The 18,931-nt window shown below is 36.6% G+C and overlaps 1 protein-coding gene across 1 annotated transcript in view; it reads right to left on the bottom strand.

The window, feature by feature from the left end:
* Positions 1-1,221: 1,221 nt before the first annotated feature.
* gad1.1.S (glutamate decarboxylase 1 S homeolog) overlaps positions 1,222-18,931 on the bottom strand; it is a 37,964-nt gene continuing 20,254 nt past the window's right edge. The window contains exons 7-17 of the mRNA XM_018238851.2: positions 14,643-14,755; positions 13,439-13,554; positions 12,764-12,843; positions 12,514-12,568; positions 10,627-10,743; positions 10,448-10,512; positions 7,884-7,962; positions 6,908-7,057; positions 6,689-6,796; positions 6,300-6,389; positions 1,222-5,782 (exon numbers count right to left, since the gene is read on the bottom strand). Of these exons, the coding sequence (XP_018094340.1) occupies positions 5,609-5,782; positions 6,300-6,389; positions 6,689-6,796; positions 6,908-7,057; positions 7,884-7,962; positions 10,448-10,512; positions 10,627-10,743; positions 12,514-12,568; positions 12,764-12,843; positions 13,439-13,554; positions 14,643-14,755 (1,147 nt within the window). The 3' untranslated portion in view covers positions 1,222-5,608. The remainder of the gene's footprint in view (positions 5,783-6,299; positions 6,390-6,688; positions 6,797-6,907; positions 7,058-7,883; positions 7,963-10,447; positions 10,513-10,626; positions 10,744-12,513; positions 12,569-12,763; positions 12,844-13,438; positions 13,555-14,642; positions 14,756-18,931) is intronic.

Below are 18,931 nucleotides of genomic sequence, written 5' to 3'. Positions count from 1 at the left end.
TTTACCCAACCTTTGGCCTAGGGGCTACTAACGCCTGCATTTTTACAGTCCCTTCTGCTACTTGGAACAGTGAAACCCTACTATATTTGATAGAGTAAAGAAAAAAACCACCATAGAGTAGTCTGTTTCTTTTTGTACCATAGGTATAATTTTACAGCCCATATAAGACCTTCAGTCACATAGCTTATTCAGTACATAAATTAAACTTTCCATTGGTCCCTCTTTCTTGTCAATCCTTTCCCTACATGACACAGAAGCTTTTTGAGAGATACCACAGACCCAGACCTAAGTCTTCTTAAAGCATTTATCTCTGAAGTATCCCAGAAAAAATGGGATGAGGCGATTTACAACCCCACTTTGAATCAAGTTTATTTAAAGGGGACCCGTCACCCAAACAAAATTATTCCAAATCCTATGTTATCATGTTAGTCAAGCAAAATGAACTTTAATTACACTGTATAAATTATCTGAATATTGTTTCCATCTGTCTGGGAATTCATAATTATAACAAGCAGGCAGGAGCCATTTTGTGGACACTGTTATTAAGGCAAGTCTTGTATCATCTCAGAATCTTGTTTGTGCACCAGGGGACAGGGACCCAATGTCCATCCCCATGGACTGGTTACACAATTAAATCGTTAACAGAGCTGGGGGAATGTGGGGAGAGCAGTGACATCTAGGAAGTGCTGAATGGAAAGTGAAAGTAATTGTTTGCCCCGCCTCTATGCCTAGGCATAGAGGCGGGGTAGGCAATATTTGATTGACAGCTGATATTTTTAAATGAGTTAACAACAGCTATGAATGCTTTAATAAAAAAAAGAAATTGGCTTTCATGTTTAATTTAAAAAGGACTTTTATTATACAGATTTTTATGTCTGGGTGACGGGTCCACTTTAATACAAGAAATACCACTTATTACCCAGATGAAGCTAATTGGCAACATCATTCGGTTTGGGAATGCTAACACTTTACATCGTTTTGCAGGTTCTGAATGGCCTGCCGGGATACCAGGGAATACCCTGGTGGGCAGAATTCACCACAGAGGTCAGTGACTATAAGGTTATATTCTATTGGCTGATTTGTTATCCCAAAATTATGCTTAAAGAATTGTCATAATGATAAACCACGTAAAGAGCCTGTATTAGAGATGCCACCTTCCCTAGTAATAATCCCAGAATACTGGCTTCTTAGAAAACGATCAAATGAAAGTCACAAAGAACATGTTTTTAAGGTAGAATTTTATTAACAAAATTAGAACTGCATTGCATATCTGTAATAATGAAATCTTTTTTTGTCAGTCACAGAATAGCGAGAACCCAATTATCACAAAACAACACATTTTGTCATTTTTTCAAACACACGGTGCCCTGATAAAAAGAAATAAAGCTAAGTGGCTATTGCTACAGTCCCTGACTTTCCTCCTGAGTCAACATCATTTTATTTTTTTTCTTCTTTGTTTATTACTTTACAATTTTGCTTGAGAGGGGAGGGGTAGAGATGATTAGGAGGACCATGTGATAAACCTGATCGGGGCCTGTCCTGGGAAATGGATAAATGAGATTAGGAAATTCTTTAGTGGCTTCAGAGTAAGTTGTGTTCTTAGAGGCACATCTCCTGCTCAGCACAACTGCTACTCATTTCCATCCATGGACAGTATGTTTCTGGCCCCATACAATGCTATGTTGCTTTTTATAGGGCCCTAGAAAACCCAAGAAAGCCTGCAGCCACTGGGTACAAAGATTTACCATCTCCCTGGCTACAGCAAATATGATTGTTTGAATGTTGTCTAAATATATATATATATATTGAATACTGAACAGCACTCACAGCTCTTTTGAATTCTGGATTATTGGTCCCTAGGAACCAGATTTTAAGCCAGGGTTAAGCCAGGCAGTCGTCATCAGAAGGAACTACATGTGGGTACTGCTCATAGATACTTCTATTACTAGCCTAATGGTAATGTGGCATAAATAACCATCATTCCCATGTACTTTTATGTATTGCGATTTGCCAGACATAATGCCTGGCCCTATTCTTCTCTGTTCTCCCCCATCTGCACACAGAATAACCCTTTAGATACCCCTAAGCACACCATTCACAATGAGCACAAAGATCTTAGAATAAGAAGAGAGTTCTGGGTAAAATTTCTAATGTATCAGTAAATGGGGGCATTTAATTATAAATTAATAAATTAATTCCATTGTTTTTTAAGATCTATATATATATAGATATATATATATAGTACATACATATATACTGTGCTTTAAGGAAGCATTTGTTTTAGTCACCAACTTTTTACTCAAAATCTAAATTGTGCTTATTTCTATGGGCTACAAAATCAGCCAACTGAAATCAGAATTCTTGATCTGGAACATGAAACTTCTCACTGAAATCCCACAACTCCCCATGGCATTCCACGAACAACAGGACTCATCAGCTAGCTACCATATCATAATTTGAACATGAGCCCTATTGTGAAATGGATAGATAGACAGATAGATAACTGATAGATACAGTATATACTTTACTTACACCCAGAGGGTCACCAACAACTTTTAACATATTTAGAAATGTGCCTCAGTAACCAGAGGGGAAAACTAATGTCCATAAGTGGTCCAAGGTGGATAAAGGATAACAGTAAGTTAAGTAAGGGTGGAGAAGGCAGTGCATGAGCAGGGTGCAACATATTTAACACAACCTTCGATTCTGAAAGCCATCACTATTTAGAAATCTGGAGACAGTTTAGTAAATTCCTATGAATGCTAAAGGGCAGGAGAACCTTCCATATTGTGCTTGCTGTTGGGAGTGTAAAATTATATAGAAGATGTTTGACTTGAGTCAAACTAATATATTTAGGTTAATTGAACATCCCCACAAAAGGGATAGGTACACATCATAACAATTATTCTTGTGTAAATATGTTTAATAAACACTGACTTTTGAAACTTTTGCCCTTGCAATAAAAAAATACCCTTAAAAGCCTATGACTGTACAATTCTGTACAATTAATGCAACTGTTGAAGACAGAGCAAATGTAATTGCAAGTATGTTTTTTTAGTAGGAATCATACAATGATATACCAATTCAGATACAGCAGAATGGCAATTATCTGTACAAATAAACAATTGGTTTATAATGTTCAATGATGAATATAAAGTGCTTTGCTATAGAATAAAGTAATATTTAATAAATTGTCTCTGTAAGGGCAATGTAATAACTCATAACAACCAATTAGGTGCTTGCTTACAAACAGTATAACCATATCTGCCGCTTGCAATGTTGCAGTGGATTACTAGACCTATGTACCTGTTAGAACATTACCCCTTATTTTACTATGAATTCCCCATCTGTGCCATGAAAACCTTTTTTTTAAACTTTGGGAAATCTAAACTCAGCTCCTTTGCATTGAGCACCATTTATGTAGGGTCAACCAACTGTGAATACTTACTGATCTTTTAGACCAGTGATCCACAAGCAATAATGAGGTTCTATTAAAAACTAAAAGGAAAAAAAATATCCAAATAACCTGGTTTGGAGAATAGTCACAAGTTTGATTTCTGCAAACATACCAGTTTGTACATGTTAAGAAATTACTGAAACATGACCTGCCCAACTTTTTGCCAATGTTTAATGCAAAAGTGAGAGGAATTCTCTACATAATAGAGATGCTATCTGCTACACTTCTACTTGTACCTTTTCTTTAACCTAGAACATTGAACTTCAACTGATAGTAAAATGTTGTTCACAGTCCCCTTCTGTTGTTATTCTCAGTGGCCTTCAAGCAAGGAATCATTTATTAATTCCTGGCAAGGAGACAAGCCATAGAGACGTGAGATACAGATTTACTTCAAGTTAAGCCCTCTGCAAGTTGGCAGTATACAAAAGGTTACCAAATAGCCAATCACTAAACCCATAAACTTTTTGTGCTTGTGTGTCTATAAAAGGTCGGGGACCCCATAGCTAAAAATATTTTGTTGCGCCTGCCTAACCCAATGACATATACTGTTCAGGGCACAGGATGTTGAACCATAGTGCAACTCTGTCCACTGCTAATTCTAAAAATAATGGGGTCACTTTATGATTGGCAGAAGCAAAGGGTTTCCTTGCAAAAATTGACTAATACCATTTTTATGCTGTAAATTTCTAGCATTTGATTGAGTTCTGAACTATATACTCATTTTGATTCTTTATATTTTCTGGAATAACTGTTGAGGGCACTATATTCATATCTACAATTTCTACTATATTTTTCGTTTTTCTTTGGCTCACAAAGACACTTAAATACAATAATCATCATTATTTATAACTTACTTCAGTAATATATACTATGTATTTATATATTATATATAAATAGGGTACAATACAAATGGAAGAAAATACAAGACACCTCTTTAACATGGTAAATCGTTGCATATAAATAAGCAAGTATTTCATATAACTATCATATAACATGTTACTGTAAAACTAGGATGTGTATTCTGCTTTCACAAAGTTGTTCAACAATAATGTGCACACTCTACACAAATAAATCTGTAAAAACACAGCGATAATATACCTGTAACAAAGACTGTGCTTACTACTTACTGGGTAATGTTTTTTTTCAGGCTTGTTATGCTACTGATAAAAGCACTTACATCAGGGTCTACTACTAGTAACTGTATATAGGATTTCTATATAGTGCCAGAAACCCGCAAATATTTGTGCAGATAGTAACTTGTCACTGTGTATGTATGAACATTGACAAAGGTCTATGAGGCCTACTTTGTGGGGATGCTCCCTAATATGATAACATTTTCCCATTCCATCATATATTTTTTAACACAAAATAAATCATACCCTAACCCAATACATCTAACATGTTTACCCCAGTAAGGCTTCCAGAATCATTTGGCAGAGAATTCTGCATGTTCTACAGTTAGGATAAATCTGTGATTGTGTATATATACACTGTTGTTGATGGTGTTTATATTTATAATGAACAACAAATCATTATAAAGTGCCATCAAACAGGAATCTACCATTTGTCAGCTAAAACGTGGTGTGTGAGAAACCTTACTTATTGATTATTGTTTGGAACAGACTTTCCATACCGTTGAACCCATGATTCCGAATACTAAGCCGCCATTATTTGCTGCTTTAGACAACTTCTTAACTTGCCTATACCCTGTACATATATATTATATCTGCACACACGCATACACACACACACACATACATACAGTTACACTGTACAACATTCAGGTACATAATGTAGATTGCTAAGCCTTTGAAAGCCAGTGAGTAGTGCAACACACTGCTGTGAGATGTGTCATCAAGACACATTGGCCTTCAGAAGGCCAAAAATACTAATTTAAGGTTCATCTTACACATGAGTTAATATAGTCTTTGTATATGATCTACATATATATTCCAGCAGCTTAAATCATTTAAGGTGCTAGAAGGGAATTGTGCAAGTATTAAGGAAATGTCCTTAAAACTCGACTCTGTACATTGCACAACCCATTTTTTCCTCAAGTGGTTTATCCAGCAATAGAACACTAATAATCCTCCTCTGTGTTTTGGGAAGTTCCACCAGCACAGTAGGGGTTCATGGCACACAACACAACTATTACAATTCTTGACCCAATCTTTCGATTTCTTCTACAAGAAAGTCGATGTCTGACTTGGTAGCTGCTGGGTTTGAGATGACCATTCGGAAGAAATTGACTTTATCTCCATGTGGCTGGTATCCCACCATTGTTGTGCCAGATTCCATCATTAAAGCCTTGATTTTAGGAGCAACCTGTAAAGATACGCATTAATAAACACAGTGGTTAGATTTTGTATACTGGTAGTAACATTAAAAATTTAAAAAAATTGTGTGCATGGCCGGCAAAGCATTAGTGAGAACATTTGACAATGAGTTCTATCATAGCTTCAAATGTTTATAATAATGTTCAGTAGATGGTTTATTTTGTACAAGGTCTGAGTCAGCATGATGTAGCTGGTAATAGGACTCTGAAGTACTTCTTTTACTAAAGGTGGATATATAATCTGTGTAATTATGTAATTATGATTCTTTAAAAAAATGTTTTCATTTCAACTGAAATCGATTGAGTGTGGCAGCCCCATCTGCAAGCTTTACTGGGGGGTACTAAAGATACCAGCATAATGGTAGTGATTTACGGTAGCCTTGCTGTTGGCTCTAGCAGCCTAAAACAAGATCTTCACAAGATCAACCAGGACATAAAATGTTTTTTTATAAAACTGTTTTGATGCAGTTGTAAGATGACTTTTGGATTAGAAACAAGATGGCATACCCTGTGCAGCTTCTCCTGTCTTTCTTCACTATTGGGCATTCCCCTTAGACTTGGAGGGATGTACCAGAAACAGACATTTGTATGTTCAGGCTGGAGAGACAAAAAAAACAGACATTTTAAGTATTAGTTGTGTTAAGGCCACCAGATCATAATACCATCGGGTTTACCTTTATGTTAATTTTCTATGAGTGTTAGACTATTTGGCAGTGGTTAGACTGCACATAGAACCTTGGGCCATGATATGGTAAGGAGGGTGCTTGGTCTTAGTGAGTAATAACTTATGAACAAAACAGTCTACAGGCATGTTAATAGTAGAAGCAACACATCTAAATAAATTTACTAATTTAACATTTGCAGCAAACAAGAGGAACTTAATTAAAATTACATACCTCTCCCTTAAGGACCATTTCAAAGCCGTCCCGGTTATAGATCTTAGAGTAGAGATAGTCTGCAAGCTCCAAGCACTTATTGATCTGAGCTTCAAATCCAACAGTGCCCTTTAAAAATAGATTGGCATGGGTAGAGTAATTAATGAAACAACAATAGATATTTGCAATGTGTTTCTTTTTAACACATATAAGAAACACATATATAACACCAGCATTTACCTTGGCTTTCCACATCAGCCAGAACTTGAATATGTCTACATGTCGACCACACTGTATTGCTTTATCTCCTGTGTCATATGATATATCATATTGTTTGTCTTGTTGGAACAGGTACCCTGCGCACATCTGATTGCAACCTTGTAGTATGCCCTGGTTTGAAAGAAACAAATGTTTTACATAGGAAAACAGGTTAACACAGCACAGATATGTCACAGTATTCATTCTACTGTTTAGCTACACGGCACAGTAACTGAGCCATCGGGTCAGATATTGTATCTTTCCAGTATCTACATAAGTAATACAAGCTGAAAGAAAGTAATGAACAAGAAAAGAGAAATTGGGGTTGAGAATAATACACAATGAAAGAAGGGGAAGAGTAGAAATGGGAAGGGGTGAGGGAAATTAATTGAACAGGACAAGTGGAAAATTGTGAAAATGGGGTTGAGAAATTGAGGAGAAAAGTAAAAGGAAAAAACAAAGTGGTGCAGAAGATACAATAAGGGAGATAGAAAAAGGAAGAGAAAAAAGGAAGAGAAAAGAGGATTAGGAAAAGAAATTGGAACAGAAGCAGGAAAAGAAATTGGAAAAATAGTAGAAAAATAAATTGAAAGAGCAGAAGAGGATAGGGAAAGGGAATTGAAGTAATAAGGAGGAGATAGAAAAACGGGCAGAATCCTATATTGTTAAAAGTGCTGGTGAAAAAGGTTAGGGATGTTGGGCTAGGTGGGCCTTAAATTAATTAATTCTGACCCTAGGTCTCAAGTTGGAGATGAAGATGTTTTAATGTTAATGGGATTCAAATGGAAATTTTCTCTCCCATATTCCAATAAGAAATACATTTATTTCTCCTGACTGATTTGTGTAAAACCTATTGGAAGATTTTTCTGTATTTAAACTAAAAAATCCAGTTACTTTCAGAAAAACTGCACATTCCTTAGCACTTAAGTTTTCTAACACATTCCAAGCTACAGTTTACCTTTTCTCTTAAGAGAATTGCAGAACATTGGAGTAAGACACCCATCATCTTATGAGGATTCCAAGTGACAGAATTAGCCCTAGAAAATATGAGAATGAGTTGAATTTCTGCTTTTTATTCATGGATTAACTAATGCACCATTAACAATGAACAAAATGAACAGTGTGGCCTTAGCAAGGTTCAAGGAGGTTACATTTACTACCTCAAACACAACATGGGTCATTAAATGCAAGTGATATAGTGAAAGCTTGTTGTTCATTGGTTGCTGAAAGGAGAATGAAACAAATGGCTAGTAATGGTTTATTATGAACTGACTGCCCAAGCCTACAAGTTTAGTATCTCTATAACAGTCATGATCCGTTCATTCATGTTGATGGGATTTTTAGCAGTAATATTGAGGATATAATGGGGATAATACACAAAAAAGATATACAGAGTCCAAAAAAAGCAACAGTGTGAGTAAGTGTAAATGTTCAGTGATAGAGATAATACCATAAGAAATAATCTTAATAATAAATTCCCACACAGTTGTTTTGTTCTGTAAATAATCTTAATTCTGTATATTTAGTGCCTATAAAAGACAAACCTTATTTCTCTGAGTGTACATTATGCCTTTCTTTCTTTATTATTATAGAATTTTCATTTTGTCTTCCTGTCCTCCAGCCTGGGGAGTCTGACATATTTTGAGAAATGCATGTGCAATAGTTGTTATGTGGAGAATTCAGAGGAGCGTACTGTGATTGCATTTTGCCTTCAGCCACGCAACTCTCCAAGTTGCACTTCAACAAACCTTCCCGTGTTCATGGCAATACTTGCTCCCTTGTTTAAAATCGAAAGAGCTTTATGTTTACTGACATTTTTTGTCGAGTTTCAGTGGGGCAAATAATGAGGTCATGCCACATTGTGTTTGCCTCAGGCAATGGAAAAAGCCACTGCCTTGACTTTGGTATGTCATCTACTATCTAATCAATGCAAACTAATTGGAAATGGTTGCATTAAAGATGACAATGTGCATTTTGCAGAATATGAATGCTTAAGAGAGGAGACACTATAACAGAGATGATCATTATCTGGTGGTCCTAGAATGGGGTTCTGAGGGTTGCAGGAGAGGTGCACTGGAATGCATTTAGTTGCATGTAATTAATATGTTTTATCAACATAGTTGTATTCCCTAAAAAGTTGATATCCATAGCCAATTTTAAGATAGAGCAGAAAGGCAACCAGTATCACAGGGGCCTTTTGGTTGTAAATATGCCCAGGACATGTTATCATTGATTTGCCACCTTGGTAGGCTGGCCCCTTGTAGATCCAAGGTATGTCATTTTAAATCAGTCTAAAGGCCCATATTAGGGTAAATTTGGGTGGATGCATGTGTGCTATGTAGCCTGAAGGCCAGTTGGGATGCAAGCCAAGAAACCATATTTTGTTTACTGCATGTAGTAGCAGAGTACTGAAATGAGCCTGCAGCCAGGAAGGAAATCTGTTAATGCAAATTAATGTATAGGAATGTGTAACTGTTATTAGATATATTCAATATGTAGGTGGAGCGTGTCCATCTGTCACCTGAACCAAAGGCTACTATATAGCCCACCCTCCCCACACAAGATTTTGAAATTGAAAAGGCAGACACCAGAAGGAAGAGATAAATATGGGAGGTGCTTACTGTACTTAAAGGGGAACTCCGGCTTCCAAAGCAAAATTTGATAAAGAGGTCCACATAACACAGAAACCCCTAAGATACCCATCACAGTTATCGGTTTCTTCAAAAAGTATGAATAAATGTAATTTTCTATGCTGAAATCCAGCTGTTTTACAGTTCTCTTTCTGCATCATTTGAAATCCTGGCAGGGAAGGAGGGACTAAACAATGATGTTACAAATTGTAACAACTTCTCCACAGTTTACAGACAATGTTATGTTCCTTTTTCTCGTGCACATGTGCAGGGAATTGTGGGTTTGGAGGATGCAGGCTCAGGACAGATGGCTGTTGATACAAAGTAATAGTAATCAGCCAGCTCAGCAAAGTAGTCAGACAGATCAGAAGGAGAGTAGGGGGCTAGGCTTAGTTCCAAACCATAGAAATCATGAAAAGTCTGCATATTTTTCAATTAATGTATATTGCAAAGTTACTTTAAATTATGATTAATTTTCAAAAAGCTAAAGTTATGTTTGTATGGAGTTCCCCTTTAATATCTTTAATAAGCAACATACACATTTTAAATGCCACAGACAGTTTTGTACAGCATCAAGGTCAAACAAATTGGGATTTTGACTAAATGAAACCCAGAACAATGGAAAGAAAGGTAAGGCAGGTAACACACAGCAAATAGGGGATACATTGTTAAAAAAAATGGGGTAAAATGGATGTATGAGAACCTTCTACTATAGTTTCACAACATCAAATTCTGCTTTAGTACATAGGAATGCAAATAAGCAATCACTGGTTGTCTCCAGCGTTTCTGCTTTGCCTGGGGGCCTTCTTTTTATTAACTCAGGTCCACTTGGCAAATTCAATTTGCTCTAAAATTGTTAATGCGCACACTTTATTAATAGTTTAAAACAAACCTCTCTATTCCATTTAATTTATGCTGGTGCCTTCTGGACATAAGCAGTCCACCTCCCCACGCAGCCTGTATCAACAAAGATAAAAGAAAGCATGAGAATGGAAGGACTTTAATTCTCCTTGTAATTCTATAGCTTCAGACAGCAATATAATACCTATATTGCAAACATTGAGTACTTACATCAACATGAAGCCAGAGGTTGTATTTTTCACAGATATCAGCTATCTCAGATATTGGATCAAACGCACCATAGACAGTTGTTCCAGCTGTAGCATTAACATATAGAGGAACATAACCCTGCAAATTAAATCATATATGTCTTTAGTGGGCAGCAGAAGAGGCATACATGGTCATTATATCAAGAGTTTTATAAGCTAAACTTAACAAAACATTTATACACCAAAGGCTCATTTGACTCCATTAAGCACAAATCAGTAACCAAAACTATAGTGGAACATGGCCTACATTGTATGCTTTAATGGGGCATCATAAAAAGTGCATAGCAGCCCCCATATATGTAAATCGCCCAACAAGATCTTGTACTAACCTTTGGCTAGTGGTGGGAGCTGGTAAAAGCATAGTCCAGGTGTTTTACATTCAAGTCTATAGGAGGCTGCTTCAGATGCATCATATTTTTGGACTACTATAAGTCATGTTGCCAGAAGCAGCCCTTTATGCTATTTCCCTTGGAACTAGCAGTGGGTTAAAGTACTGCTATGTCACATACTAAGTAGAACCCAGCTATACTTGTTTATATTATATATATATTCTATCTATCTATCTATCTATCTATCTATCTATCTATCTATCTATCTATCTAGCTATCTAGCTATCTATCTATCTATCTATCATCTATCTATCTATCTATCTATCTATCTATCTATCTATCTATCTATCTAGCTATCTAGCTATCTAGCTAACTATCTATCTATCTGTCTATCTGTCTATATATATACACACAGTCCAAGTATTGCACTCTGTTACCTTCCTGGGTGCACTACAAATATATTAGAGGGGATCAGAACTCCAGTTTCTTCATTTAAAGTGATTTATTTTAGGACATGCTGTATCCAATGTTTTGGTCTCTATTGGGATCCATATATATATATATATATATATATATATATATATATATATATATATATATATATATATATATATATATATATTCATCTAAAGGAGTGTTTTGTAGTACAAAAACATGTACAGACTATATGTGTATATGCAAAACAGTATTCATCATAAGTGATAAGAGCATGTCAATACTACTATACCACTATCCTATTGCTCAGTTGCAGTTGAATGTTTATTTACTGCCTTGTGTATTCCTTATACTATAACAGTGACTAATATAACCATATATTAAGGACATTGAAATGAGCCAGGGGGGGGGTCTAAAGTGAAAGTAAATAAAAGATATAGATATAGGTAATCTATTGGGGACAAGAACAATAAAATTAACATTTGTGAACTTTTTACTATTATGTTTAAATGTTATAATACAGTAGTTATTACATTTAATATTTTAATTTTAAAATTAATATTTTAATTTTATAATAATCATTACAATTATTAATGATTTTATAAATAATATTATAATAAAATTTGAATTTCTGCTTTTACTTATTCTCTACAAATATAACTATGCCCATTTAGTCCTGCAAGACATTGTACTCATAACAGAGAACATAACTATTGGGATTAATAATGCTGCTGCAGCATGAGTTGCCCATTTCTTTTTATGTAGTTAAGATTACCATTGGCCCTCTAGCCCTCAAGGTTTGGGCCACCTAGTTAGGAGAGCTGGCAAAGCAATAGTAAAATTCTATGGAAGGTATACATCCCATTTAAATTAGGATTATCTCCTTCTTACTTTATTCTTATTCCTATTTTGGATCATATATGGTTGTATCTAGGCAATTAAACCAGTGTCTGGAAATGCATTGTTATTCAACAGAACATGTAAACAGTGACAACACTCCTATAATTTCAGTGCAAATTGCCTTAAATGTTTCATGTGATAAAGAGCATTTCAGAGACAATAAAAACGATTTCCCTGCTACGAACCTTTTGCTTTGCTTCAAGGATTTTTGCTTCCAAATCAGCAGGAATTAGCTTCCCCCTGTAATTAGTGCAGGAACAGACAGGTGTGAAATAAAATAAATAACAAAAAGAGCATGCCTGGCAGTAGAGCCAGTTTAATGGGGTCTTTTAAATAGCCCATTAGTGATGTGACACTTGGCGCGAAGACCCTCCCTCAGCACAACAAACCAAATTTAACACATGGATACCTTTCATATATCAGAGGAATCCTCACCTTTCATCGCTCTTTACCAGGATTACATTTTCACTTCCAAACCCTAATGCAGCACCAGTTTTCTTTATGGAATAGTGGCTCTTGAAAAGAAGCAAAAAGGGAAAATGATGAGAGCATGTTGAAATATAAACTATTACACATTTATAGCTTAAGGGAATAATGTCCTTATGTGCCAATGGCTATTTGCAATGCTCAAAAATATATTTTAAAGGGCCACTACAATTGTCCTGCAGAATTGTGTCATACCAGAGAATACTGCTGCTGCTATTGTTCTATTATACAGTATCTCTCTGTATGGGCTACGAGAAAACAAAGAGTGCTGTGCTGGTTACTGCTACGACAAGAGTATTACATGGCGGGCCCCAGAAATTGCCTTGAGAGATCTTGTGACCAGACCACCTGATAACAATGGAGATTTTTGGAAGACATGAACAAAAAGGTGATTCTCGCTGCTCATCTCCTAGAATGAAGGTCAAATTGTGCTCATCCAACTCAGCTTGTATAACTATCAGACCTTCCACTACCAAGAAATTGGCTTAATTCTGATGAAGTTATATATAAAAAAAGAAGATATTATGACCAGTTTCTGATCAAACCATAGTGACATGCAGACGTTTTCGCTTTTCAGCCCTATATATACTTTCAAAGGACAGGGTAATATTGACCTGAACTCACATTTTCAGAGGTAAAGAGGACCAATCTGGGGGCTGCCGCCATGCCTTTGGTCTTCACTTCGGGAAAGTATTTGTAGCGGGCAGCCATAATGCTGTACATGTTGGAGATAGCACCACCTGCAAACAAATTGCAAGGAAAATACTAAGCAACGTTGCCTTTAAATATAAATGGAACAGCTGTCACCTACCGTTACAAACCTTGCTCTACTCTAAGTTCTAGAACTATGATTCATGTGATATATATAGCATGTGGCTACAGAGGGATAAATTAAGTGTAATCTTTCAACTTTATCTCCTAGTGCAAATGGAATATACCTTATATGGTACTAAAGATGGGATAAGATAGTTGGATATCCCTGCTGTATTAAAAAAAGAATTATGTTCTTTGTAGTATTATCTACATTTTAACAGACCTATGGTTTTTAGGAGTCTACTATCCACTGATCTTCAGCAATTTGTTGGGTACAATCAAAGCTCCATTGTGTGTATTATTAACACTAGCCAGGAAATGTTTTTGTTATACTGGAAAGGAACTGCATGTTACAAAGGTACACTGGCCTTATTTATAAGCCACTGTTAATGAAAGCTTGCACAGTTCTTTTTAGTTTTATCTTCAATGCCTGTGCTAGCCAGCAGATGGAAGCCAAGTGCCCCCAATGTATTATCACAACTGACTAGTCAGTCTGATTGTACCCATTCTCTAATGATAATGGCACAAGGGTGTTTTGGGTGCTTTAAATGCTTCATTTATATATAAATAACACAGCATTAAAGACCCTCAAATAAGCCCCATAGACTGACATCACACCTATAACAGTGTTTGTGAGGTTATAGCTGCTTGAAAAAGTGTCTGAGTGTGTCCTGGATGAGACATTAAATGGCTGTAGAGGGGGCCTTAACAAAATGTTTTGGGCTACTTAAAGCCAAATCAACCTCCCCCTAAAAATGGTTGAGATATACTCTTTGACTATCCCCAGTCAGTGCAAACTAACATTAGCAACTTGTAGGGTTGAACAAACATCAGAACCATCTGAGTGGTCATAATTCAAGTTTATTTGTCCTTTGTCTTCCGCAAATGTTAGATTTTTAGCCATTTCAATGAAAATTGCTAACTGGAAAATATCAGGTTAGGTCCCATAGTCACATAAGGGAACTCTAGGTTCATTCAGTGCTGTCTTCTACCTTTCAACCCACAGTGAACTCACCTGGAGAAAATATTCCATCTCCGTCTTTTTCTGTCCAGCCAATTATTTCTCTCATTTTCCGAAGTGTAATCTGCTCCATGAGGACGAAAACTGGTGCGATCTCATATGTAAACCTTGGGAAAGGTAATATGCAGTGTAAGGAACTGGATTTCTATCATTTAATGGGAAAGCTCTGTGCTGGTTACATTGCATTACTTTGTATTTGTGCTCTTTCAGAGATAAGTCTGTGCTGTTAAATGGCAAACTTGACTGAATAAATCCAATAAAGGCAATTTTTTTAAAAAAAAATTAAAAAATCTATCTTTTTACATTTTTATTAAACAAGTAATTAAGCATCAGGTAATTAAATATTTTGTTTGCAATGTGCTATTTGGTGCTGTTTATCTGAGATCAGTAGTCACCTATAGGACCATACACTTGGATGAGTGACTCTTTGACAGTAGAAAGATGTGGAGCTTTCAATCAGCTCGCTCCCAAGTTCCCAAAGTGCAGAATAAACCTGGATCCTCTTGGAGCACTATAGTAGGGCGACTACTGACAAAATATTTTGTAACTCTTGTCATAGTGGATTCTAACATAACTATTCCCCAGAGGGAATGGAGATTTGAGAAGGCATGGTGAGAATGAGTGGAGATAAGGTATAGAGAAAAGAGCTCAGTAAATGATTAAGGAAGATGCAAATGAGGGAAACTGTGTTGAGGTGCCTTGTTTTTCTTGCAGTTCATGTGTGTGTTGAGATGTGCCTATTTAAATGTAGATTGTAGACCTACTGGTGTATAGACAATCTCGAGGTGCCAGTATCCTCCTGAAACCCTAGTTTTAGTTATATGATTCCCACTGACTTGGAAACAGTTGTCATATATTTGATGCATCTAGGGCAAGTACACATACCATTAATTGGACTTATATCTTTTGCTGTTCTATACTTTAGAGCAGTGATCTCCAGCCAGTTGCTTGGGAGCAGAATGTTGCTCACCAACCCCATGGATAATTTTTGAATCTCGGGCTTGGAGGCAAGTTTTGGTTGGCTACCAAATGGCCAATCAAATAACTTATTTTTCAACACCCATGAATATTTTCATACTTTTGTTGCTACCCAAATCATTTACATCTGTATGTTGCTCTCTGGTAAAAAAAAAATAAAAGGTCAGGGACCCCCCCCCCCTTAAAGGTTGTGCATAAAATCAGTCAGATCTAATGAATTTAGATTGCGGCAGAGTGCTGTGTGGGTTCTGATTCTTGGGTATCGGTTGAATGTGAGTCCTGCCTACTATACAATTTACTATTTACTACCAAAAGCATGATTACCATGTCATTTTGGCTTGGAGATTTTGCACTGTAACCAGACATCAACAATCTTATGAACAAATGAACAGCAAGCCAAGGCAGCTGGGTGAGTACAGAGGAGGTACAATTCTCACTGGAGGATACTCAAGGCCAATGTCCGTAGTTAAGTATCACTGTTGTTGAAGGCTTGAATATAGTTGTTTATTTAGGTAAATGTTTTAATACATTCAGCACCTTTTCTAGTTTATGAATTAAATATTCTAATGATGATGAAAAGTCAAAACAGCGCTGAAACCACCACAAGTACAAGATAATTGCCAAGACATGACATTATCCATATGCTAGAAAGCAAAATGCCATTTAAATATAAAATGATGCCCTGGAGGAAGGGTTGGCATTTTCTGTCTTATATAATAACCTTATGCTTACAATGTTTATTCTTTGTTAAGTGGTTTGTGCTGATATCGTAAAGATGTAGTATTGCTTACTAAAGTATAGAAAATATTTCATAGCTTTTTTAAAGGTGTTCTGCCTTGTGCAAAAACACTGTAGCCTTTCCCAGCATACAGGTGAAAAGAAGTACTGCATATGAACCGTCTATAAAAGTTAATTTTAACTACAATAGAAACTTGTGCCAGGCATGTCAGACACATTGTTGAACTGAACATCACATGTTGTTGCGTAAAGGTATATTGATGACATTTTTTATATTATAGGAACAAATACAGATGCACAGAGACATTAAAAGACATCAGCCAGAGGCAAAGCAATTTTCTACAACAGTTGTAAATAGTATATATTCCCCAAGGATATGATAGTATATAGGGGGATATTTTCTCTAATAAAAATTGACATTTCCAGAACATGTTCAGAGTACAATTTACAGCTCATTCTCAGCTTTATACCATCTATTATGTGCATAAAGTTAAAAAATTGTTGGTTAACAGCATTCACCAATGAGAATGTTGCTTACCACCACAATGTCAGCCAACTAGGCATATTCGAATTAATTCTTCTGTGCTTAATGCTTCCAACTATAGTTGCAGTAACAACATGGAGCCAAAGTTAATCCGATCACCTGGGATTCTCCCCCTTTTTAATTATCCTATATTTATTTACCATGTTTCTAGTACATTTCAAAACCATCTCCCCATATAATGGACCTTTCTGTCCCATAATGGATATTGGGAGGAACAGATATGTGATCATAATATTGATGAGATGGCATATGTAAAATTTCCCTGTTCCATGAAACCCACTAAATAACTGCAATGTAACATTTTAGAAGGCAAGTCTGGATCAGTAGCCAGAAGGCGCGTAAGTATATACGTAACAAACAACATGAACTTAATTAGAATTATTGAATTTAAAAAATCCAAATGCAATTATTTATGTAGCCTTTTCTCTGCAAACAACCCCCAAGGACAACTTTGTTTCAACAATATCGTTAAGTCAATACTTGTCCAGACTAATTATAAATGATGATTTTCTAATTACCCAGACATAAAAACACAGTGTGAGTGCAGTCAACTGAGTGATTCAGCTAATGGCAATAGAGGACTCCTGAAGTCTTAGAAATAAGGATTGTCATGTTCTACATTTCAGATGAAAGGCGAGTCTGTGTCATTGATGGGGGTTTCACCCTCCCTTCATAAGGATGATACTGATTAATGGAGGGTGAACCCCCCCCCGAAACGTTGATGCACATGGTGTGACAATAAAAGGGGTAAGCCCCCCCCACCTGCAACAATATTGGTGTCGTGCAACTCTTCTTCAAAATTCAAATTGTGTGACTGATGGTGCCGACCGTCTGGAGGGATCAGCACCACCAGGCGGGAGGATAATAGGAGAGGAAAGGGGGTGCGGGCGTGCGGCAATGGGCAAATATACAACTTGTACTTATTGACTGGGCAGAGCCAGGCTAGACAACCCAGGTGACCATGTTGCCCCCCACCCCCCTGTGCATGTGAGTGTGTACACATGAACACGCACACAACACTATTTGGAGTGGAACCTGCTCAGCACTTTCTCAGCTGGACTAAGGGTAGGCAACAGGAAAGGTACTTGCCTAGCACCCCCAAGCTTTGTGCCCTAGGCACTTGCCTCCTCTGCCTACCCCTAGTTCCAGCCCTGATGCTGGGGCACGTATCAACTAGAACAGATGAATACTATATGACCTTTATTACGTTATGTACTCTGTTGGTAATGAAAATAATTAATGCTTATAATTTATATTGAAATGAAAGCTTAATTTGTTATTAATGCATCAGCTACTTGATCTGGACCTTCCAGCCTACTGCTTCCTATCTGTTGTTAAACTACCACCAGCAATCTCCAACAGCCAATGAAATGGCACAAGAACGTTAAAGCTGGAGGCAGTAGATCACTTTAACAGATACATTTGTCTTTATTTCTGGCTGACAGGTTACAGCATTTATATGCGTCAGACATTCTGGATTCTGTTATTTGCTATTGATGTGCGGTTATGGCTAATGTCAAAATTCACCCATACAGAAAAGTGCCTTGTATTCGTATTTTATATGGGATTTTTTTTAGCTGGATTGTATGCAGATCAATAGATAATTTAAAATAGCCAACAGCTGTGTTGTTAGAGTAACTGAGCAGCCTGGGAATGTACAGCATCTGAGATTAGAACATATTTTATTGTCTGTGTATAGGGGGAAAAATCTGTTTTCTAAGAATTCCTCAGGCACCATTGGATTTGGCAGGGGAGTAGCAGTACTGGCATCAGAACCAGTGGTACCACAGGGCCCAGGAATATACTGTAGAATCCCCTCAACTAAGCAATTTTATAGTATGTATGCAATGATTACATGATTTGCTACCAAAGAGTACCCTAACTAGGCAATGTCATAAGAGATGCAACTTGCGATAGGTCTAGCAACCCATTAGCAAATAACATTTACTAGTCATCTATTTGAAAGCTAGGATGTGTTACTAGAAATTAAAACACAGTAAATATAAGAAATGCTATATCATAA

Source organism: Xenopus laevis, chromosome 9_10S (genome assembly GCF_017654675.1).
Source record: "Xenopus laevis strain J_2021 chromosome 9_10S, Xenopus_laevis_v10.1, whole genome shotgun sequence".
In the NCBI taxonomy this organism is placed as follows: Eukaryota; Metazoa; Chordata; class Amphibia; order Anura; family Pipidae; genus Xenopus; species Xenopus laevis.
The sequence above is the reverse complement of the archived record's forward strand: the minus strand, read 5'-3'. Positions and strand labels throughout refer to the sequence as shown.